The following is a 24,705-nucleotide window of genomic DNA, read 5'->3' as shown; positions in this document are numbered from 1 at the left end:
AATAAGCAAATAATAGGAGTCATATATATTTATACATATATAACCCTGCACAATTTATAATAGCCATTCTCTGCATGAAAACATGCTTTACACATGGAAAATCTTTTATAAAATTATGCCCTATATTTAAGATTCTACAGGATACTTTTAATAAGCTGCAGTAGAAAGTGGCCTTACCGCACCCTTACACGTATTTTTCCCACGTGCTATGGCCATTTTTACCGTAGCCATAAAATGGCCGATGTTCCATATTCCGTTACCAAAAATTAGCACATGAGTCCTTAACCAGCACCTATTTTGTAGGCTTACACTCTTATCCCATGCTAATCAGTTGGCGTGTAATAATGTGGCTGCAGTAACTGATGTGCATTGTCACACCCACTCTCTGCTCCCAGACACGCCCCCTCAGAGAAAAATAAAGAAACATTTGTTAGCACGTGGTTTGCATGTGCACATTGGGCTTTTACCGCAGGACGCCTCAGTGTGTCCTGTGTAAGCTCTTTTAAGCTGTGGTAAGCGCACACTTAGTAAAAGGAGCTCTACATATGACATAGGAATACCACAAAAAAAAATGATTTATCTGAAACATATTTTATGGAGTTGGGAGAGAGAGAAGCAATGAGTAACATGTTTACAAGCCTGTGTATTCATTTTTTATTTGGCTCTCCTGATTGACAGTGATCTTTTTGCAGTTACCGTGTCAGATATATTTACATAGCTTTTGTCTAGTAGTTTCAGTAAGGCACTTTGGACTAGATTCTATTAATGACGCCTAAAAAATTGGCGCAAAAAAATAACACAGCACCATTCTGTAAACCACACTTAAAGTTAGGCATGCCCCAACTTGCCCATGCTCCTATAGCTACGCCCTCTTTTCAAATCTGCACACTAGAACGTACGCGCACCTCTTTATAGAATACATCTAAAAAGATGCAAGCATAAATTCTAATTCTTTCCAGTTAGTGCCAATAATTGCTTGTTATTGCTCAGTTATCGCCACTGATTGGCTCGTAGTCAATTAAGTTGCAAGTGCATCCAAATTTGAGCGTGCAACTCAAAGCACCATATATAGAATCCAGAGGTTTGGGAGTAATTGTATAACCATGTGCTTATTTTTAGACATCTGTTCTTTATAGAATCTAGTGTCACCGGGTATATATTCGCCTATGCAGTTAGGTGCAAGCAATTTTGTCAGCCAAGAGCTGGTGTGTGTGTTTGTGTGTGTGTATCTAAATGCCAGAGACACATGTGTAACTTATAGCAGTCTACAAATCAGTGGCGTAGCCACAGGTGGACCTGGATGGGCCAGGGCCCACCTAATTAGGGCTCAGGCCCACCCAACAAGTAGCACACATTTAGTGGTAGCTGGTGGGGATCCCAAGCTCCACCAGCTGAAGACTTCCACCTGATGGAAATGAAAACGTTACTCTCCATGATACCAGCACTTGGACATGCTTAGTTTTCAGCGCATGCGTGCTGCAGACTGCCAAGGTGGAAAGAAGCGTTTTCCTGCCAGCTGAGATTTATTTTTGGTGGTGGTTGGGGGGGGGGAGAACACTTGGTGCGCCTCCACTTCTTGCCTAGGTCCACCCAAAATCTGTTTTCTGGCTACGCCCCTGCTACAAATTAAAAACATAAGTGTGAATCCCCCCCCCCCCCCAAACCCTGCCCAGACTCTGCCTCACTGTTCCAATTGAGCAGGAGTCCTGCCAGTGTGTGTGTGTGTGTGTGTGTGGCAGGGAGGGGGGGAAGTTTCACTTTCAATTGTGAGGGACAGGCAAGGTCTTCAGAACTCCAGGAGCCTGCCTGTCTCTAGCCATTGAAAACACAAAGCATCACTCCCCCCCCTCCCCCCCCCCCCCCCCCCCCCCCCCCCCCCCACTGGCAGAAATGCAGTTGGAGGAATCTCACTCACCTTAGAGGGAACACTGCTCTGCCTATACCTGTAAAATACTGGCTGTGTAAAATATGTGCATGTTTACAGAATATTATTCATCAATTATTAAAATTTACTCTATCACCAAGCTTGAAGCAGATCATAGTGGATTACAATTTAAGAATGGTATTTGAGTTTTTGCATTTGTACATGTATGTGTACACACATGTGGAAAATGCCATTATTCTATACATTTACATGTATAATTGGAGTATAAATGTTAGTGCCTATTTTATAGAAATACCCTTAAAAGTCATTCATTTGTGGGATTTCCTCTCATTCTAGGAGTCTGCTGACTACCTTTATGGATGTTCCTCAGAATGTGCTGAAAACTAGTGGTAGTGTGTTACAGTTTCTAGCTGGGAATGTAAAATGCTTCCTTAATTTCTTTTCTTGAATTCAGACAAATATCTCTTGCAATTTACTGAGCTCATTTGAGGCAATGTTTATAAACTTTGGAGGTGCTATAATTTACCAAAACTGGTAGGCTGTGTCTGCTCTTGGGCTCCCTGAGATGCTTTTGGACTGCTTTTCTACTTTGATAAGTAATTGCTGATCAGGAATATTTCCTGATGTCTTTAACAGGAAGTGTATTCGGTGTACAGAATTCTGGCTGGGATCTTGAATACTGGAAACATTGAATTTACTGCCAAATCCTCTCAACACCAGACAGATAAAAGTGAAGTTCCTGATGCAGAGGCTTTAGAAAATGGTACAATAAATTATGGACATATATGCTGAATGAAAATTTGCAATAAACATGTTTGTCAGTATTTTTAAATGATCGGGAATATCAAGGTGGGAAGGGTGGGTAGGTGCAGTATTTTTGTGTATGCTGCTTTATCATTATATGTATTGTACTCTTAACACATGCTGCACGACTGTGCAATGCATAATTTGTGCAGAATTTCCTCACAGGACATAGACACAGTACTAGTAGATACAGATGACATGGTTTCTCTCTCCTACTTCTTCCCCTCAATAGGTCCTCACCTGTGTGATCTTCCCTCCCCCCCCCCCCCCCCCCCCCCCCCCCCCCCATTACAATCCAGCTTCTAGTTCTGTTTGTGAAATCTGGAGTGAGGAGGAGGTTAGAAGCTGCTCACCAACCGCAGGGTTGCCAACTAAAATGGAGGCCCGGCAATTTTGATTTTGCCACACTTTCCTTTTCGGCAAAAATTTTTAAAAGGCCTTTTTTACAGGCACACTGAAAAATGGATCCGCACACACCCAAAACCTGCGCCTACACTACCGCAAGCCATTTTTCAGCGCACCTTAGTAAAAGGACCCCTCAGTGTTTTAAAAAATGCTGAACACTACCAGCTGAATATTGCCTGGGTTGTTTAGAATTATCACTGTTTATAAATTCATTTATGAGTGCAATAAATGTATTTTAAAGTCATCTATTTTCATTTTGTAAATTCATATCATCTCATCACAGATGAACTACCCCTCTGCATTTGTGGTTCACCTTGGTGTTCTATGGTAGATATCCTCTCTCTTGTGTGTTTTGCTGATTATTTTTAAAAGGTAAAATTTTGCTAGCATTTCATTAAAAAGATTGCAGACTTCTTTTCTCAAGACTTCCCAAGAGCCCCTTTTACTGAGCTGCTTAGGCGCCTATGCATGCCGAAAGCATATGCCAAATTGGAGTTACCGCCCAGTTACCGCATGGCCCTTGTGGTAATTTCAATTTTGGTGTGTGTCCACTACATGCATCTGAAAAATATTTTTTTATTTTCTGGTGCACGTAATGGAGTGTGCCAAGTGGCATTTGACGTACGTAGGTCATTACCGCCCAGATTCTTTACCGCTAGGTCTATGGCTGGCGGTAAGGTCTCAGACCCAAAATGGACACGCGGCAATTTTGATTTTGCCACACGTCCATTTTTGGCAAAAAAAAAGAGGCCTTTTTTACAGGCACTATAAAAAATGGATCAGCACACGCCCGAAACCCGCGCCTACACAACCACAAGCCATTTTTCAGCGGGCCTTTGTAAAAGGACCCCTAAGTGAACTAAGCAGATTGTAATTTTGCTTTTGGAATATCAGTTGGGGTGTGGCCTGCTTTCTCTTCCAGCTGCCGGGCTACTCAGTATTGGCTCAGAAGAGCTCCAAGAAGCTCTGACTTCCCATTGTGTGGTGACCCGAGGAGAAACTATTATCCGGACCAACACAGTAGACAAAGCAGCAGATGTTCGAGATGCTATGTCCAAAGCACTCTATGGTCGACTCTTCAGCTGGATCGTAAATCGCATTAATACCTTGCTGCAGCCAGATAAAAATATATGGCAAGTAACCATGCAATTATTATTACCGTTACAGGGATTTGTGACTCGTTGCATTACCAGAGTATTCCTCAATTTAAAGTACAAACTTCAGGACAACTGGCATACCTCCATATCACAACTTGGATGCCCCTTTCGAAAATGCCCCTCCATACCACTTCCATTTTTAAGAAATTTCACTGGCTGCTATTAGAACAAAAGGATTCACTTCAAAAATTCGACCTTCACTTTCAAAGTGCTCTATAGTCTTCCAGAATACCTAGCATGACTAACATTTCCCTATTCCCCTGTCCGGCTCCTGCGTTTTATAAATGACCATTGACTTGTTCTTCCCAGCCCACGCCAAGCTTACTGGGAATCCACTAGGAAGAGTGCCTTCTTTTTTCTGACACCTTCCCTGTGGAACTGCTTGCTTCTTACACTAACGAGGGGATGATCAAAAGCAAACGCCGGCGCTACAGGCTGTTAGCGCCATACTAGTGTTTGCTACTGCCCAATGATCAGAGTCCCCGAGCATATGAAACAGCATGCTCGTGGGCTCTGAATGCAAATAGCATGCAAATGCATGCAAAACAGGGCTAAACATATTCATCCCCAATGATCAGCGACCAGCACGCCAAAGATTGGGTTGCTGGCCGCGGCAAACCCTACGACAGCTCCAATCTGGCGTTAGGGTTTGCAGATCATTGGGGAGGAATTGTGAGCCCTGTCCAGCATGCATTTGCATGCTAGCAGGCCCCCATTCCCCCCAATAAAGCAAACCTAAAGACCCCCCAGCGACAGGGGGCTGGAGGTCTGGCAGACCTCTGGTCCCCCGATGTTCCCCCCGCCCCCAGGTTCAGGGAGGGCTGGAGATCCAGTGGGTCTCCAGCCCCCCTAACCCCCCCCCCCCCAGCAAAGTGTCCCTGGTGGTCTAGTGATCAATCTGCCCCTCCCTACTTATCCCCCTACCTTGTGAGTTGGAGGAGGGAGGTAGCCTGCCTCCCTCCTCTTCCTTTGGTGCTGCAAAATGGTGGCGCCCAGCCCTGCCCAGTGTATCCTGGGATGCGCTGGGTGGGGCATCACAACTCCCTTATATTGTGTGTAGCCCCGCCCAGCGCATCCCAGGATACACTGGGCAGGGCTGGGTACTGCCATTTTGCGGCGTCAAAGGAAGAGGAGGGAGGCAGGCTACCTCCCTCCTCCAACCCACAGGGTAGGGGGGTGGGTAGGGGGGTAGGTAGGGAGGAGGCGGATTGATCACTGGACCACCAGGGACCCTTTGCTGGGGGGTTAGGGGGGGCTGGAGACCCACCGGATCTCCAGTCCTTCCTGAACCTGGGAGGGGGGGCCCTGTCGCTCGGGGGGGGGGGGGTTGGTCTCCCACTGGGCCACCAGGGACTGTTTTGGAAATGTTGAGGGGAGTTAGGGGGGGCTGGAGACCCACCAGATCTCCAGCCCTCCCTGAAACTGGGGGGGATCTTCGGGGGGACTGGAGGTCCGCCAGACCTCCAGCCCCAGTTGCTCGGGGCAGGGGTAGTTGGGCCCTGGTGGTCCCATGGACCTCCAGCCCCTGTGTTTGACGGGTTTGGGCTTTTGACAGCCCAGACCAGTCAAACAAGTGCGGGAGGATTGTGCTGAGTGCATGCTCAGGCACAATTCTCCCACACTTCTATCCTATGATCAGAGATAATTGCGTGCTTACATTTGCAAGCAATTATCTCTGATCATAGGTCTAATAATGCCCCGTGCTGTTCCAGCGCTATTTTTGGAGTGCTGTTTGGAACAGCGTGGGGTTTTGATCATCTGCTTGTAAGGGCAGAACTATTGTTTACCAATTTTAAAACTGCTTTAAAAACTTATGTTTTCAATGACTTCTTCCTAAATTCCATCCCCCTGCTGGAGAGTTTCTTTCTGTGGTAATGCAGCTTGGTTAGCATGGTCAGAAGTAGGATTTTATTCTTTGCTCTACTTTTTACTCTTTTAGATAAGGGTTGTTTGCTCTGTGTGAATAATGTCCTGTTTCCTATTTTTATTTTTTTGAAGGAGTTCCTTTCCTACTTTTATTATTTTATTTATTTCAATTGTACATTGCTCTGATTTGCCATGTAAAAAGGGTGATTTTATCAATCCTGAATAAACACAAACACCTCTCAAACTCTTGCAGACAATGCTTTAAAAAATGTCCTTTTGGACCATTTGGGGAATGGATTTTTAACACTGAAAGTCTCTGCTCATCCACTCTCCCTGTGAACCATTAGGTGAAGCCTTTCTGGGATTGAGATCCAGAGTGTAGGGGTTTAATTGGCATAACTGGATAAGTATAATTGGCTTATCGACAGAATTTAAAAATTATAGAGATAATATTGGGCTATTTAAATTGCTAAACAGTCAAATATTGTCTATTAATTATGTGTTGGGTTAGGGGCAGGGCGAAGGTTAGCCCAAAAATTATCAGGATAACGGCAATATTCAGCCACTACCAAGATAAATTATCCATTTAGTTTAGGTCTCCCAACTGGCAGGTCTAAACTAAATAGAAAGTGCCATCACAGTGACTACACTACACCTGTATTCAGTGCTGCTACCTTTATGGATTTACTCCTGTGTTCCGTTTATTTATTAAAAATCAAAACAATCTTCACACCATAAAGGCTTGTACAAAATAATGAGCCTTCAAGTATTTCTTGAACTGGAGAACATTAGCAAGTAGCTTCAAAGTACCAGGGAGCTTTTTGCACATGATCAGCCCTGCAATAGAAATAAGCATGAGTACAAGTCTCAGCGTATTGATAGCCCAGCGCAGATGATACAACAAATTGTTTCGCAGTCTCAGATCTCAATGTTCCATGTTTTGTATACCTCTATACTTTGCAGGATAGAGTTTGTTCTTTGTCACCATCCTCCCCAGCACTTGATGTTATTACTGTGTACACTGGTAAGTAAAATGGAGTTCCTTTACAGGCAGTGTCCCATGAAGCAACCAACAATAACAAATCCCCATGTTGTGACTAAAATATTGGGCCTCAGTTACTTTCTTATTAGTCTGATTTCCCTTCTCATCTCACCTTAGAAAATGAAATGAGGGTAATGTACAACCTTTCTAATGATTTTAAATACATTTCTTGATTTTTTTTCTTTATCCCTTTTTTATCTGTTGTTTTTCTTTAGCTTTAATGTACAATTTCATATATACTTTAAAGAAATGTGTTTGGATCTTTCACTTTTTAAATTTAAGTTTCTAATCTGATGTAGCAATACAGAAAGTCAAATGAATGTGGGCATCCTGGACATCTTCGGATTTGAGAACTTCAAGAGAAATTCTTTTGAACAACTTTGCATTAATATTGCCAATGAACAAATCCAGTTCTATTTCAATCAACACATATTTGCTCTTGAGCAGGTAAGATGTATTTCTGAGGGTAATTAGACTTAATTGAGATGCTCTATATCCTACACCAAAATACAGATCATAAACACTAACCTGTGGACAACAGACAAAAGTGGAGACTTGCTATTGTAAACTGGATGAACTGTGAATGCTCAATTTTGCTTCTGAAATATCATCCCAGGAGCTGACTGGTTGCAGAGGTTTTGCAACAGAGCTATTCTATTGGACATTAGTTTGGCACATATCTGGTTAGCCTAATTGACCAGTCCAATCCAGCATTTATATCTCGCCTTTTTCAACCAAAGAATCAAAGCAAATTACAACTAAAATAGTTTAAAAAAGAAGAACAAAGAACTAATGGAATCAATCTAAATACTTATTGAATAAATGGACCAATATTCAGAAACATTTATCTGATTAGCAGTACCTGTGAACTGCTGACCGTGATATGTAGCGGCCCTGTCTAGACTAGTGGTTCATATCCTTTTTGTGCCATGAGCTTCTTTGGCAGTCTGGTGAAACTTACAGACCCCTTCTCAGAAAAGACTTCATGAAGAGCAAACACAATGGAGTTCATTGAATAGACTCTTCCTAGAATCGTAGGATTAATGGTTTGTTTGGATATTGAGGTACAAAAGAACCTTTGAATGGTAAACTGTGTTGACCATTATCAATTACATGCTTTCAGGGTACGTCATACAGCCAACTGTATTCTGATTTTGCTTCTTTAGGGTATAAAAATTTTAGACAGTGAGATTTAGTGAAATTAGCAAACATTTTTGGGGTCTAGAGGCCATGAATTACTTTGTTGCCTACTTTCATTATTGAATGAAACGCTAAATTTCAGTAAGAGGATTAGTGAAAATAAAGTTGCAACTTTTGATAACATGTAGTTTTTAGGATACGGATTATAACTCCTTCCATATGTCTAGAAGAAAGTCTTATAATTGTTCATAAGCAGATCAGTGAAGGCTCACAGAAGATTAAAAATGTAATTCATTCTCTTTTTATGCCTCTTAACCCACAGAGTGAGAGCAGATTTTATTATTTTGGGAGGGGGAGGAGTAAGGGTGAAGCATGCATAAGAGTCTGTATGAAAGTTTGAAATAGTAAGATGTTTCACTGCTGTACCTTATAGACTGTGACACTTCTACATCTGTTTGAATGTATTAAGTAGGGAAAGAAAGGTTATAAAAATGGATTGCCAGGGTCAGACTTGTTCATCTGTTACATTTACATTTCTTCTTTTGTATGTAGCAATGATGACTAGTGTATGTGATAGAGGTGGTGATCTGATTGGTTCCATGAATAAGGTAGTGTCATTTGGAAATGAGTATTTTGGCGTTTGATGTATATATCTATAGTTCCATATCATCAAGCTGATCAATCCATAGACTGGTGGGTTGTGTCCATCTACCAGCAGGTGGAGATAGAGAGCAAACTTTTGCCTCCCTATATGTGGTCATGTGCTGCCGGAAACTCCCCAGTATGTTCTCTATCTCAGCAGGTGGTGGTCACACACAGCAGCAGCTCTGGCTAGGCCTCCAAGCCTAATTTTTAGGTTTTGTTGAGTGCCTGGGATTGAGGGCTCTTCTTGAGCAAGTGCAAACCTGGTGGCGCCAGGTCCCTCCTTTTCTCCCCCCTCCCGCTGGCTCCGTTTAAAAAAAAAAAAAAAAAATTTTGAACGTCCTTAAAGGCGTTTATTTCGACGTTTATTTAAACGTTTATTGCAGCTACTCACTGGGACACCAGGTCGTTACAGCTCGGAGCGGACAGCAGGTAATTTTTACCTTTTTATAGCGGGCAGGGGGTTCCCCGATTGATCTCCACGTGGCCTATGGCGTCGGAGGGCGAGGGCGCAAAGAGTCGCTCCCCGGATCGCTTGGGCGCTTCTAGAGGGGATGCGGGGGTCTTGAAGTCTGATTCGCCCTTGTTGGGTGACAGTTTCGTGACCGATGAGTGTCCCGGTCCTTCCTCAGGTGTGGCGGTTTTTCCCGCCATAAACGCCCATCCCCCGCTGCTCGCCTCCGCCATCTTGGCTGGCCACGCGGCTCGGACGGCTTCTTCTTGGGCCGCCCTTGAGCTAGGAGACATTAATGCCATGAACGCCCTTAATTTGGGCGACGGCACAAAAGCGGCTAAAGTTAAGCGCCGTTCTTCCCGCGCGGCTCCTTCGCGGAGTGTCGCGCCGGACGCCATCTTGGATGCGCAGCATGTATCTCCCCCGCTCTTGCGAGCGCCGGTTGATGGTGCGTCTAGGGCTGTAGCCCAGGCTGCGGAAGTGCACAGTCTGGGGGGTTTCTCCCTCGAGTTTGTTTTGCTGCTGCATCAGGCCTTCCTTATGCAAAACGCTGCCCCTGCTCCCTCGTCTGGTAAAGAGGTTGAGGCCCCCGGAGGTAAACGCCCTCGGGTTGATTCCCAGGCCTTGGAGGACTTTGTCTCCTCCGATGTAGATGAGGGCAGCGTATCTGAGTTCTCCCAACGGTCCTTTGCGGATTCCTTGGAGGAGACGGATCCCCGCTCGGATGGAGCGGATGACCCCTCTGCAGCGCGGCTCTTTAGCTCAGAGGATTTGCCCAACCTGTTAGTGCAGGCCATGGGCATTTTGAAGATTTCCTCTCCGGAGGACGTCTCTCCCTCAGCCCCTGTTGGCTCTGCCATTATGCTGGGGATGAAGCGCCCGCCTAGAACCTTCCACGTGCATGACGCCATGCACACCTTAATTTCGGCTCAATGGGATGTCCCGGAAGCGAGCCTTAAAGTGGCTAGGGCTATGTCCCGCCTCTATCCTTTGCCTGAAAGTGAACGTGAGGCCTATCTATGGCCTACAGTGGATTCTTTAATCACTGCGGTGACTAAGAAAACGGCATTGCCGGTGGAAGGTGGCACGGCCCTAAAGGACGCCCAAGACAGAAGATTGGAGGCGGCCTTAAGGTCGTCCTTTGAGGCGGCTGCTTTAAGTTTGCAGGCCTCAGTTTGCGGCTCCTATGTGGCCAGGGCGTGCCTGACTATGGTGCAGCGGGCTTCCCCCTCGGATCATTCCTTGAGGGCTGATTGGCCGGCCCTGGAATCGGGCTTAGCCTATTTGGCAGACTTGCTGTATGATGTCTTGAGGGCCTCAGCTAAGGGCATGGCTCAGACAATCTCTGCGCGGCGGTGGCTTTGGCTGAAGCATTGGTCTGCTGACCACGCCTCTAAATCCCGCCTGGCTAGATTGCCTTTTAAAGGCAAGCTGCTCTTTGGGGTCGAGCTGGACAAAATCGTGACCGATCTCGGCACGTCTAAGGGCAAGAAGTTACCAGAGGTCAGGGCTCGGGCTAGTACTCGCCCCGGTACCTCCAGAGGACGGTTTCAGGAAGCCCGTCGGTACCGCCCGGGCAGGTCGGGCTCTTCTGCCCCCTCTTCCTTCAAGAGGAACTTCTCCCCCAAGCAGCATTCCTTTCGCAGAGACCGCCGTCCCGGAGGTGCTCCCTCCGGTCCTCCCCCAGGGTCTCGGACCCAATGACGGGGCCTTGGTCCACGCCCCAGTGCAGATTGGAGGACGGCTGTCCTCGTTTCTGGGCGAGTGGACCACAATAACTTCAGACGCTTGGGTGCTGGAAGTCATCAGAGACGGCTACAAGCTAGAGTTCTGCCGACCCTTAAGAGACGGGTTTGTACTCTCTCCCTGCAAGTCTCCGGTCAAAGCTGTGGCAGTGCAGCAGACCTTGGACAACCTGATCCGCCTGGGTGCGGTCGTTCCGGTGCCAGAAAATCAGCTTGGCAAGGGGCGTTACTCCATTTACTTTGTGGTACCAAAGAAAGGAGGTTCTGTACGGCCTATCCTCGACCTCAAAGGGGTCAATCGGGCCTTGAAAGTTCGGCACTTTCGCATGGAGACTCTCCGCTTTGTTATAGCGGCAGTGAAGGCAGGGGAGTACCTGGCATCCTTGGACATCAAGGAAGCGTACTTGCATATTCCCATCTGGCCTCCTCATCAACGCTTTCTGCGTTTTGCAGTCCTGGGCCGACACTTCCAGTTCAGAGTCCTCCCGTTCGGGTTGGCTACTGCTCCGCGGACCTTCTCCAAAGTAATGGTGGTCATCGCGGCCTTCCTGAGGAAGGAAGGAGTACAAGTCCATCCTTATCTGGACGACTGGTTGATCCGAGCCCCCTCTTATGCAGAGTGCAACAAAGCTGTGAACCGGGTGGTTGCTCTTTTGAGCTCCCTGGGGTGGATCATCAACTGGGAGAAAAGCCAGCTGCGCCCAACTCAGTCCCTGGAGTATCTGGGAGTTCGATTCGACACCCAAGTGGGCAGAGTTTTCCTGCCAGACAATCGGATTGTCAAGCTTTAGGCTCAGGTGGACCAGTTCCTAGTAGCCTCTCCTCTTCGGGCTTGGGACTATGTGCAGCTGTTGGGCTCTATGACGGCCACGATGGAAGTAGTGCCCTGGGCCAGGGCTCATATGAGGCCACTACAACACTCTCTGCTGCAGCGCTGGACTCCGATGTCGGAGGATTATGCTGTGCGCCTTCCCTTGGACCCAGCGGTGCGCAAGGCGCTGAGCTGGTGGACGCAGACAGACAAGTTGTCTGCAGGAATGCCTCTGGTGACCCCGGAGTGGATTGTCGTCACGACGGATGCCTCTTTGTCGGGCTGGGGAGCCCACTGATTGGGAAGGACAGCGCAGGGGCTCTGGTCTCCTGCAGAGGCAAAGTGGTCTATCAACCTCCTGGAACTCAGAGCCATTTGGTTGGCGCTTTGGGAGTTCATCCCGGTACTGGCGATGAAGCCTGTACGGGTCCTGTCGGACAATGCCACGGCTGTGGCCTATGTCAACCGCCAGGGAGGTACCAAGAGCGCCCCTCTAGCCAAGGAGGCCATGAATCTATGCCAGTGGGCGGAAGCGAACCTGGAACAGCTGTCAGCGGCCCACATTGCCGGAGTTATGAATGTCAAGGCGGACTTTCTCAGTCGCCATACCTTGGAGCCCGGAGAGTGGCAGCTATCTGCTCAGGCGTTCTTGGACATCAGGAAGCGCTGGGGCCAGCCGAGCCTAGATCTGATGGCGTCATCGGCCAATTGCCAAGTGCCGCGCTTTTTCAGCAGAGGACGGGACCCTCGATCCCTGGGAGTAGATGCTCTTCTCCAACAGTGGCCGACACAAGAGCTTCTCTATGTGTTCCCGCCCTGGCCCAGGTTGGGCAGGGTGCTAGACCGGGTGGCAAAGCATCCGGGCCGGATTATCCTGGTGGGTCCGGATTGGCCCAGACGTCCCTGGTATGCGGACTTGATCAGGCTCTCAGTCGACGATCCTCTGCGGCTGCCAGTGGAGCAGGGCCTGTTGCATCAGGGTCCCGTGGTGATGGAGGATCCCTCCCCCTTTGGTCTTACGGCCTGGCTATTGAGCGGCAGCGGCTGAGAAAGAAGGGCTTCTCAGACAAGGTCATTGCCACTATGCTGAGAGCGAGGAAGCGCTCTACTTCTACGGCTTACGCCAGGGTTTGGCGTACCTTTGCAGCGTGGTGTGAAGCAGGCTCACTTTCTCCCTTCACTGCTCCAATTTCTTCAGTGTTGGCGTTCCTGCAAGAAGGTCTGGAGAAAGGCCTGTCGCTCAGTTCCCTTAAAGTCCAGGTAGCGGCTCTGGCTTGCTTCAGGGGCCGCCTGAAGGGTGCTTCCCTGGCTTCGCAGCCAGATGTGGTGCGTTTTCTCAAGGGAGTTAATCACCTGCGCCCTCCTCTGCACTCAGTGGTGCCTGCGTGGAATCTCAACCTGGTGCTAAGAGCGTTACAGAAGCCGCCTTTTGAACCCTTGTCGAGGGCATCTCTGAAAGACCTGACGTTGAAAGCAGTCTTTTTGGTGGCTATCACTTCAGCCAGAAGAGTTTCCGAGCTCCAGGCACTCTCATGTCGAGAGCCTTTTCTGCAGTTCACTAAGGCAGGAGTGACTATTCGCACAGTGCCTTCCTTCCTGCCCAAGATTGTTTCTCGCTTCCATATGAATCAGCAGCTCTGTCTCCCTTCCTTTCGTAGGGAGGACTACCCAGAGGAATACTCTGCTCTCAAATATCTGGATGTGAGACGAGTTATCATCAGATACTTGGAAGTGACCAATGATTTCCGGAAATCGGATCATCTGTTTGTCCTGTTTGCAGGTCCTCGTAAGGGTCTGCAGGCTGCTAAGCCTACAGTGGCAAGATGGGTCAAGGAAGCCATTGCAGCGGCTTATGTGGCCGCGGGGAAGGTGTCGCCTATCCAGCTGAAGGCTCATTCCACTAGAGCTCAGGCGGCCTCGATGGCAGAGGCCGGGTCCGTCTCCTTGGCAGAGATATGCAAGGCGGCAACTTGGGCATCGGCCCATACATTCTCCAAGCATTACCGCTTGACTGTGGCTGCTCGGGCGGAGGCCCGGTTTGGAGCTTCAGTGTAGCGGTCAGGGATTTCTATGTCCCGCCCTGGGTGAGTACTGCTTCGGTACATCCCACCAGTCTATGGATTGATCAGCTTGATGATATGGAAGGTAAAATTATGTATCATACCTGATAATTTTCTTTCCATTAATCATAGCTGATCAATCCATAGCCCCTCCCAGATATCTGTACTGTTTATATTCTGGTTGAATTTTAGGTTCAAGTTTAGTCTTCAGTTACTTCAGGAGGACTTCGTGTTCAAGTTTTTTCACTTGGATTCTTCAAGAGTTGAGACGAGTTTGTGTTACAGTGAGCTGCTGCATTCCTCTCCCCTCCATTTTACGGGGCTGGATTGAGACTTAAATTCTGCCGGCACTCCCTCCCGCTTCGTGCGGCTGTAGGGCAGCTTTGTACCCCTCCCGCTTCGGCGGTGTTAGGGTCAGTCAGCTCCTCCCGCGGTTGCGGTTGCAGGATAAGCCAGATCCCCCCGCATCGGCGGGGTGGTGTCCCTCCCCCGCTCCGCGGGGATGAGCTGGACGGATTCCCCTCCCCCACTTGTGTGGGGATGAGCTGGGTTAATTCCCCTCCCCCGTTTCGGCGGTGGTGAGCTGGGCAGAGTGTCCCTTTGTGGGTGTAATTCTCTAAGTGCTGAGTCCTGCGGATGGAGCTTTGATATCGACATACTGAGGAGTTTCCGGCAGCACATGACCACATATAGGGAGGCAAAAGTTTGCTCTCTATCTCCACCTGCTGGTAGATGGACACAACCCACCAGTCTATGGATTGATCAGCTATGATTAATGGAAAGAAAATTATCAGGTATGATACATAATTTTACCTTATAGTACAACAACTATATCTATTAGAGCACTACAGAAGACTCAAAATATGGCCCTCAAAAAGGGAAATTGATTTTTTTTGTGGGTTCAGTCAAAGCTGGTTACATGTTATATACTGATATTTATTTTGTAGTTGGGGAAATGGAGGGTTAAGTGATTTTCCCAAAGTCACAAGGAGCTGCAATGGGAATCAAACCCAGCTCCCCTGGTTTGCAAGGCACTGCACTAACCATTAACCTACTCAGTGTGTTTTTTCTAGTGAAAAGGTGCCGATACTCAAATGCCAGGCCACCCTTCAGGGGTGGGGTGATCACTGAGGGACCCCCCCCCCCCCCCCCACACACACACACACACACAATAGCCAGGACCCCTGCAACCAGTCACAGAATCTATGACAAGGCAGAATTTGTGTGTAGAGCCTGAGCGCTTTCATTAAAACTTGGGGACCATGGGTCAATTTTAGCAGACCCCAAATACCCCCTCAAAAAAAGCCCTCAGCCTACTTCTCCACTCTACATATAACACCCTTGCTGACTGTAAGGCATCAGCTAGTACTTGCCTGGACAGCAAAAAAATCAAGATCTCAATGGTAATAGTCAAGATTAAAAAGTTAAAGGGGTAGCTGTGTTAGACTGGTGTAACAAAAATGACAGAGACAGGTGACATCTTATAGACTAACCAATTTATTGAGGGTTGAGCTTTCAAGGACGACTTCATCAGATATAGAGAGCAAGTGTTACATTTACCACTTGTGCTCAAGTTGGCATCTTCAATATCTTAATATTGTCTAACTAGAGCACTTCGATCACAGACTCAGGGGCTTCTGAAGCTTCCCTCACTACAGGTGGCATATAAAGCAAGCAGTTATGAGTACACATTTGCCACTTGAAATGAGACTGGAGTCAGGCTTGATCAACAAAGCCTTTTTGGATTTGACTAGTTGATGAAATATAAAGCTAAATAGCAAACTTTTGGAAGTTGTGAATAGAAGGAAAGGGAGGTCATATGATCACCAGTAATAGGCTTTTTTTAGGGTTTTTGCTTGCATAGATTGTCAAGGTGTACGTTTTGAAAAGACAAATTATCAGTGTTATGAATATAAAGGGTATTTTCATATGAAGTCTTAAGTTCTACTTAAGAAGTTTTGCAAAAACATCCAAAATCTGAATAGAAAAGAAGTTCATTTTCAAAAAAGAAAAATGTCTACCTTTTGTTTTTGAAAATACTGTTTCTAACAAGGTTTTGTACTTTGGACGTTTTATTTTTTGGTCCATTAAAAAAAAAACGTCCAAGTGAAAAACGTAGAAAATCAAGCCAATGGGATGTAAGAGGGGCCAGCATTTTTAGTAGACTGGTCTCCCAGACATCCCAGGAGATAAATGGGGCACTGCAGTGGACTTCAAAAACATTATTCCCAGGTACACATCTTACTGTTGCTCCCTTATCTTGTCTGCTGAGCCCCCCAAAACTTACCCAAAACCCACTGCCCACAACTGTACACCACTACAATAGCCCTTATGGGTGAAGGGGGCACCTATATGTGGGTACAGTGGGTTTCTGGTGAGTTTCCCACACAAATATGACAGGTAGAGGTAGATAGGGACCAGAGTCCCCCACTCCATAGTGCACTGCACTAACCACTACACTATTCCAGGGACCTGCTTGCTGCTGTAATAGAACTGGCCCTAACATCTGAGGCTCTCATAGAAGCTGCTAAATCATATTTGTATTCACATTTTTTGGGGGGTGGGAGGTGGTCAGTGGCCACTGGGGGGTATTGGGGGGTCACCCTGATTCTCTCCAGTGGTCATTTTGTCATTTAGGGCACCTTTTTATACCTTATTCGTTATAAAAACAGGTCTAGCTCAAAACGTCTTCGTGTCCTATGTGTCCTATCTGTCTGTCAATCTGTCTGTCTGTCTCGTATCCTTATCTTGTCTTCCTCTCTTCAATAGTCCCTTTTCCCTATGTGTCCTATCTGTCTGTCCTACCCTTATCCCTTTTTTGTCCTGTCTATCTGTCCTGATTTAGATTGTAAGCTCTTTTGAGCAGGGACTGTCTTTCTTCATGTTCAATTGTGAAGCGCTGTGTACGACTGGTAGCGCTATAGAAATGATTTGTAGTAGTAGTAGTAGTTTTAGTCCTGGACACTTTTGTTTTGTTCCATTATGGCTGAAAACCATCCAAGTGTTGGATTCTGCCCTTACCATGCCCCTAACATGCCCCCTTGTGAATTGAACGCACTTCTGACAGACTTCATAGAAAAACATCTAAAAATTGGTTTAAAAAATATCAATTTGGATGTTTTTGTGAGAAAAATGTCCAAATGCAGATTTATGCCACTTTTTCAATGTTTTTCTCTTTTGAAAATGAGCTCCATATTCTACTAATAATATCAAGACTGGCAGAATATAAATGTTATAGATTAATAAACACCATAGGTGAGTCTGCTCAGCATTCTTTGTACCTCTGATTTTGCTTGTAGATGGAGTATCAGAATGAGGGAATTGATACGGCCTTGGTGGAATATGAGGACAATCGCCCTCTCTTAGATACATTTTTGCAGAAACCAATGGGGCTTCTCTCTCTCCTCGATGAGGAAAGTCGATTTCCACAAGCAACAGACCAAACTTTAGTTGGTAAGGGAAATTCTTCAATTCCTACAAAATGAATTTGTAGATCATTGTGAAGGGGTCATGATCATTGGACCCAGTAGTCTGCTGCCTAGTCATGGAATTCTGTGGTGATTCTCTAGCATATTTTCATGTATTTGTAAATGATTAAATATACAGAAAAGATACAGGCTGATATCCAAACATGTTCACTGATGGCTGGTGAACATGTGAATGTGCCTATCCATATATTTTTTAAACTTATACAGATGGTATCCGGCTATTTAAATCATTAAATGGATCCATATGAGAAGGGACAGGTTTGAGACAAGGGAAAAGTGTGTTAAAAAGTTATCCTTTTAGCAGTGAAAATTTACATTGTCAACATGTTGACCTCACTATCCATATATTCAGAACTGCTACTACTTATCATTTCTATAGTGCTACTAGACATGCGCTGCATTATACACTAAACATGTAAGAGACAGTCCCTGCTCGACAGAACTTATGACCTAATCAAAACTGACAAACAGGACAAATATGGGATTAGGAAATTACTTACGGTGGGAACGATAAAACAGATATGGTTACTAAATAAGTGAATAGGGGTTCGGAGTTAAAAGCAGCCTCAAAAGGTGGGCTTTTAGCCTAGATTTGAAGACGGCCAGAGATGGAGCTTGACATACTGGCTCAGGAAGTCTATTCCAGGCATAAAGTGCAGCAAGATAAAAGGAACGGAGTCTGCAGTTAGCGGTGGAGGAGAAGGGTGCAGATAAGAGAGATTTACCCAGTGAAAGGACTGCCCGGAGATGAGTGTAGGGAGAGATAAGAGTGGAGAGGTACTGGGGAACTGCAGAGTGAGTGCACTTTTAAGTCAATAAGAGGCATTTGAACTGTATGCGGAAACGGATAGGGAACCAATGAAGTGACCTGAGGAGATGGCTAATATGAGCGTAGCAACACTGGCTGAATATAAGTCGTGCAGTAGAATTTTGAACATATTGACGGGGAGAGCGATGGCTTAGTAGGAGACCTGAAGAGGGTGCATGTGTGTGTATGTGGGCGGGGGGGGGGGGGGGGGGGAGATGGGTGTAAAAAAAGGCACACCTGAAACAAAATATGGAATGGCATCCCCTCCAGAGCTCCCAAATGAAAGGGAGGTGCCTCCTCAGAGTTCAAGTCAGGGAGCAGGGAGGTCCGCTGTCCGCTTCCCTGTGCCCTCAACCTGTCTATGCTTCTGGAGCAACGTCATAATATGCACCTTCTTTGCAAATAGTGCACACTGTTTGTATAGAGGGTGCACCCTTTTTTTTTCCAAAGAGTTTTATTGAAATCTTGCAAATATACAATCCAAACAGTCCAGAAGATACAACCATCAAAGCAGAAAAAACTTCAGCCCCCTCCCATCCCACCCTCACCCCTCTAATACAGTGATCTGTGCCTATCCAGTTTAGAATATACCATATAAATACATATAGATTGTCCGTCACTCAGATTTAGTGGCAACTCTAAGCTTCCAACGCTCATATACACTCCAAGCCTCATAAAATTTAGCCAATCGTCCATGTCACAACGCTGTAAGTTAGATAGTAGAAAAATTCCATCTAGCTTCTGCAAGATACGAGATAGAGGAGGCAGGGAGGCCTGTTTCTAGGCTTGTGCTATAACCAGTTTACTGGCAGTGAACAACAGAGTAGCAAATTTATGCTGCGATAAGTTAATTGAAGAAGGCTTGTGGTGTAATAGACAGCATTCCGCCTGTCGTGGATACTTCTTCCCCAATATGTCTTATAGGGTATCAAGTATCAAATCCCATTGACTCTTTACAACTGGACAAGTCCACCACATATGAAAGAAGGTTCCCTGCTCTCCACAGCCTCTCCAGCATATATCCACTGTTGCTGGGGAAATCCTCTTCAATTTCACTGGTGAGTAATACCAGCGATAGAAAAGCTTAAATCCATTCTCAATCAGATTACTAGCCACAGATACTTTAAACAAATATTTGAATGAACTTTCCCATTGCTCCCCTGTGAATGATGTATCTAGCTCTATCTCCAATTTGCTACTGTAATAGTGCAGCGGAGATTTAGCCAACAGCAGGGCTACATATATTCGAGTAATACTTCCCTTAGCTCCCCCCGCCCTAAGAGCTTGTTCTATTAAGGTTTCCTGTAATCCCAGTTCTCCTCGTGCTTTGCGATGGATAAGGTCCCTAATATGTCTGTACTGAAATTCCTCCCTTGGGAGTAGGCCATACTCTTCTCTCAGGTCCCCTAAAGGGACAAATTCTCACTCATCCCATATCTGTCCCAGAAACCGTAAACCACCACTTGCCCATCTTTTATAAACCCAATCCTGGAGCCCCGGTTCAAAGGAAGGAGCATACTGTATAGCCGTTGACAGATAATCAGTGGCGTTCCTAGGGGGGGGCGGTGGGTGTGATACGCCCCGGGTGCACGCCGCTGGATAAAGCGCCCACCCAAAGTAGGAAGGTCCATGCTATATCAGCCTAAGCTTAAGAGAGGCATGGGAGTACCCCACTTTGAGCTTTACTTTAAAGCTGCCCAGTTGCGTATAATAGGTGAATGGATGCGGGGAGGTACGAAAAAAAATGGCTAGACTGGGATCATCAGGGGATGGGTAATGTCCCTGTGTGGGCTGCTCCGTGGCTCCCAGGAAGAGATCTTCTCCATCTGTCCCCAGTGTCCCCAGTGTCTCCCCTTATAGTTTTCTACTACAGACCTGGTACAGGGTTCGGAAGATGGTTTTCTTGGATAGACAGGGGGTGCGGTGGGTGCGATCCGCCCCGGGTGCATGCCGCTGGGGGGGGGGGGGGGGTGCCGCACGCACCTGTCCTCCGTTCGTTCCATGCTTCTTCTCTGCCCCGGAACAGGAAGTAACCTGTACTAGGTCTGTAGTAGAAAAACTATAAGGGGAGACACTGGGGACAGATGGAGAAGATCTCTTTCTGGGAGCCACGGAGCAGCCCACACAGGGACATTACCTAACCCCTGCTGATCCCAGTCTAGCCATTTTTTTTTTCGTACCTCCCCGCATCCATTCACCTATTATACGCAACTGGGCAGCTTTAAAGTAAAGCTCAAAGTGGGGTACTCCCATGCCTCCCTTAAGCATAGGCTGATATAGCATGGACCTTCCTACTTTGGGTGGGCGCTTTATCCAAATATAGGCAAACACTCTCTTATTTAATCGACGGAAAAAACATTGTGGTATAGGAAGAGGAAGTGCCATGAACAGATACTGAAAGTGGCGTCCGCTATGTAAGCCATATTGAGCCTGCAAATAGGTGGGAAAATGTGAGATACAAATGCAACAAATAAATAAATATAAAAGTTTAGGCAACAACATCATCTTAACTACCTGAATTCTACCCATCCAGGTAGGTGTTAGGCCCTCCCATCGGTCCAATTCGGATAGGAGTTGATTGAGTTTAGGAGGAAAGTTGGCTTGATATAATCACTTTATCTGAGCTGTCACTTGGACTCCCAAGTATTTGATGGATTTTTGTGCCCATTGTGCTGTTGAAGCCGTTGGACCTCAAGGGGGTCCAACGTGAGGTTTAAAATCTCTGATTTAGTCATGTTTACTTTAAAGCCCGATACCTCCCCATAAGCAGAGAGAATCCGGGAAATCCTTTCCAGCGATTCTGTCAGTTTATTATTATTATTAGCATTTGTATAGCGCTACCAGACGCACGCAGCGCTGAACACCTCATACAAAGAGACAGTCCCTGCTCAAAAGAGCTTACAATCTAAGTAATACAGACAAACAAGACAGTTATGAGTGAGGGAAGTAATGGGTGAGAAGGGAGGAAGGGACAAGGGGAGGGCAATTGTGGCTAGGAGCTAAAAGCAGCAGTGAAAAGGTGGGTTTTCAGCATAGATTTGAAAACAGGTAGAGATGGAACTAGACGTTTAGTCACTGTCATCAAAACATCATCAGCAAAGAGCAGTATCTTATGTTCCACTCCCCCTCTGGGGATTCCCCGAATGCCAACTGTATCATGCACTAATTGCGCCAAGGGCTCAACAGAAAGAGCAAAAAGAAGGGGAGAGACTGCACAGCCTTGTCGCGTACCACAATGCAGCTCAAAAGGATCCGTATAACATCCATTAATGTATAAGCTTGCCATAGGAGCCATGTAAAGTAAATGGATCCAGGACATAAAGCGCCCCTTAAATGCCATTTTCTGGAGCACCGAGAACAGAAAGGGCCAATAAACTCTGTCAAATGGTTTTTCAGCATCAATAGATAGTAGACATGAGGGGATATTATATTCATGGACCCACTGGATAATATGCAGCAGAGACCGTATCTTAGGTCTGCCTACCAGTTATAAAGCCTGCCTGATCAGTGTGTATAAGTTGAGGCAGTACCCTCTGAAGCCGACTGGCCATTATTTTTGTCAAAATTTTGTAATCAGTGTCCAGCAGGAATATTGGCCTATAAGACCCACATTGGGTCGGATCCATACCCGGTTTTAATAACACCGTAATCACCGCCAGACACCACATATATGGAAGTTCCCTCACTTCATCAAGAGCATGGAAAACCCTCAATAAAACAGGAGCTAAATGAGAGCCATAAAGCTTGTAAAATTTATTATAAAATCCATTGAGTCCTGGGGTTTTATTGGGTGGTAGATCTTTAATGGCCCATAGCACTTCATCTAATTCTATAGGTTTAGATAAATATTCAGCCTCTCCCTCAGACAGGACTTGGAAAGGTATTGGGGCCAAAAAAGTCTCTATCTCGTCTATTGCAGGGGTTTGTTCGGGAATATATAAGGTTTCATAAAAATGCAAAAAGCGCGTGTGTATCTCCTCTGTGCTAGTTAATAATGCCCCATCCCTTCCCTGAATAGAAAAAATATAATTTTGTTGGGTCTGCTGTTTAATTTTATGTGCCAACAACCTGCTGCAGCGATTATCAAATTCAAAATATTCTTGACAGGTTTTTTCTAACTGGTCAGCTATATCAGCCAATTGTATCTCCTGGATTGACATACGCAAATCATGAACTTTATCAGCATAAGACTGAATCTGTGGAATAGCCTTACTCTCCTTTTCTGCCCGAGATAACTGCTGGTGCAGACTCACTTCCTTAGCCCTCTTTGTTCTATTAAGATGGGCCACCAGCGCTATAATATGGCCCCTCAGAACTGCCTTTAGACCTTCCCATAGGGTAACAGTATCCACATCCCCCATGTCATTCAGTTTAGTATACTCTTTTAGTTATTTCTCTATGGTGGATGCATTCTGGGGTTCTAGTAATACCCCTTCTGGTAATCTCCAGTATCTAGTACCCCAAAGTTCCATCTGAACTGTAGGACAACCAGGGCATGGTCTGACCAAACACGGGCATGTATCTGCACATTTCGCATCTCTTTCAGAATATGAGCATCCCCCACCCATAGATCTGTATGAGAGTAGGACCCGTGATGGGCTAAATAGTACATGAAATCTCTCTCAGTGGGATGTCCCTGCCTCCATAGGTCTAATAGTCCCCATCAGGCCAAAAATTGTTTTCAGTGCTATGCGCTCCTTCCGGGCATATAAAACCTCCGCTGCACTGTTGTCCTGCCTGGGATCCGGGGTGAGATTAAAATCTCTCCCCAGTAGGAAATGCCCTGTTCCCATTCTCAGTAGAGCATGTCCCAAATCCTCCCAAAAAACACCTTGGCCCTCGTTGGGAGCATAAATACTGCCAAAAGTATATACTATAGTTCCGAATTGCACCACAAGAAAAAGATAGCGCCCCTCCCCATCCGACACAACTCTCTGTATCTGCCAGGGATATGTGGATGTTACAGCTATCAGGATATTTTGTGTGGATTACATAGCGCTCATGAAGAGGCTTCAAATGAGTTTCCTGAATAAAGGCAACATCCGCCCAAAGATGGATGAGCTCTCTAAACAGTAATTTTCTCTTAATCGGAGTGTTCAAGCCCTTGACATTCAGCGTTAAACACGTTAAATTAGACATAACCTGAAAGACTAGAGAGGCATTGATTACCCATGAACAACCACATTAACAACCCCCAACCTTGTACCCCCAGTGAACCCAATGAACAAAATAGTGCAACCCATTAAGACCACTGTTTTCCCAGATAATCCCCCTCCCCCTTCCCCCACTGTTTATGTGGGTGACCCACCACTGTTGCGGTAATTGTGAAGCCCACATAATGCATAAGAAAATGAGATACCGCCAGAATAGACATTAATCAGCTATACTCAAGAGCAATCCAGCATCATTAATCACATAATAGCCAGAATCATCGGCACCTTATAGTCCAGACTTTTTGTGGGACATTAAACTTCGGGAAGATTGTTGCCGTTGAAGGCGCTTCCGTTCATGGGACACTCGTTGCCACTTCGGCTTTCCATCCCCCTCCATGCCCCTCACCTTGGTCTTGGAGGATGATTGTTCCATCGGATCTGGAAAGCCTGTGCATCTTCAATAGCACAAACTTGATGTTGCTTGCCATCCTTGTAGGACGCCAGTGCAAACGGATGTTGCCATTTATATCGCGTACCTTCTTCACGCAGGTATTGCGTTAGAGGGCGCAATTCAGCCCTCGGTTTCAGTGTAGTAGTGGTCAAGTCCTGATAAATTTCAATATGATAAGTGTCCCATTCAAAGTCTTTGTGGAGTCTAGCTTTAGTCATTAGAGCTTCTTTTATCTTGAAATCCTTAAAACAGGCAATAATGTCCTTGGCACAATTTTGCCTCGCATTTCCTAGTGCTCTGTGAGCCCTATTGATCAAGATGATAGCTGGATCTACTGGGGAAGAGCCCGTTGAGAGGAGAGTCCCTGCTATTTTTTGGACCACAATCCATATATTCTGGCCCCTCTGGAACTCCCCGGAACTGAAGGTTAGATCTCCAACTTCTGTCTTCCAGATCTTCAATCTTATCCATAAGGTATCTGGTATTACTTTTGTTTTCCTCCAATTTCTGGTTGATATTAGCTATCTATGCAGCATGTTCCTCCACACTGGTTTCGGTTTCTGCTAAGCATAGGCCCAATTCAGCCAATTTATTCCTGAGGTCTGTCCTCAATGTCGCTACTTCATTCCGTAACGCTTTAATTTCTGCTTGAATCATGCTCAAGGATGTCCTGATCGCCCTAATTGGGTCCTCAGGACTCAGGCATGCTAAGAGAGACACATTTTGTCCTTCAATGGCGGCCTCAGAAGCATGTGAATCGGGTGTTAACTCTCCCGCCTCTATTTCCATTCGCT

The 24,705-nt window shown here is 46.1% G+C and overlaps 1 protein-coding gene across 1 annotated transcript in view; it reads left to right on the top strand.

Moving 5' to 3' along the window:
• Positions 1 to 24,705, top strand: part of MYO3B (myosin IIIB) — a 634,284-nt gene that overhangs the window by 317,482 nt on the left and 292,097 nt on the right. The window contains 4 exon segments of the mRNA XM_030210853.1: positions 2,522 to 2,648; positions 4,017 to 4,227; positions 7,459 to 7,606; positions 17,311 to 17,464. Coding sequence (XP_030066713.1) covers positions 2,522 to 2,648; positions 4,017 to 4,227; positions 7,459 to 7,606; positions 17,311 to 17,464 — 640 coding nt within the window.

Source organism: Microcaecilia unicolor, chromosome 7 (assembly GCF_901765095.1).
Source record: "Microcaecilia unicolor chromosome 7, aMicUni1.1, whole genome shotgun sequence".
Taxonomy (NCBI): domain Eukaryota; kingdom Metazoa; phylum Chordata; class Amphibia; order Gymnophiona; family Siphonopidae; genus Microcaecilia; species Microcaecilia unicolor.
Note: the sequence above shows the minus strand (reverse complement) of the source record. Positions and strands in the feature narration are given on the sequence as shown.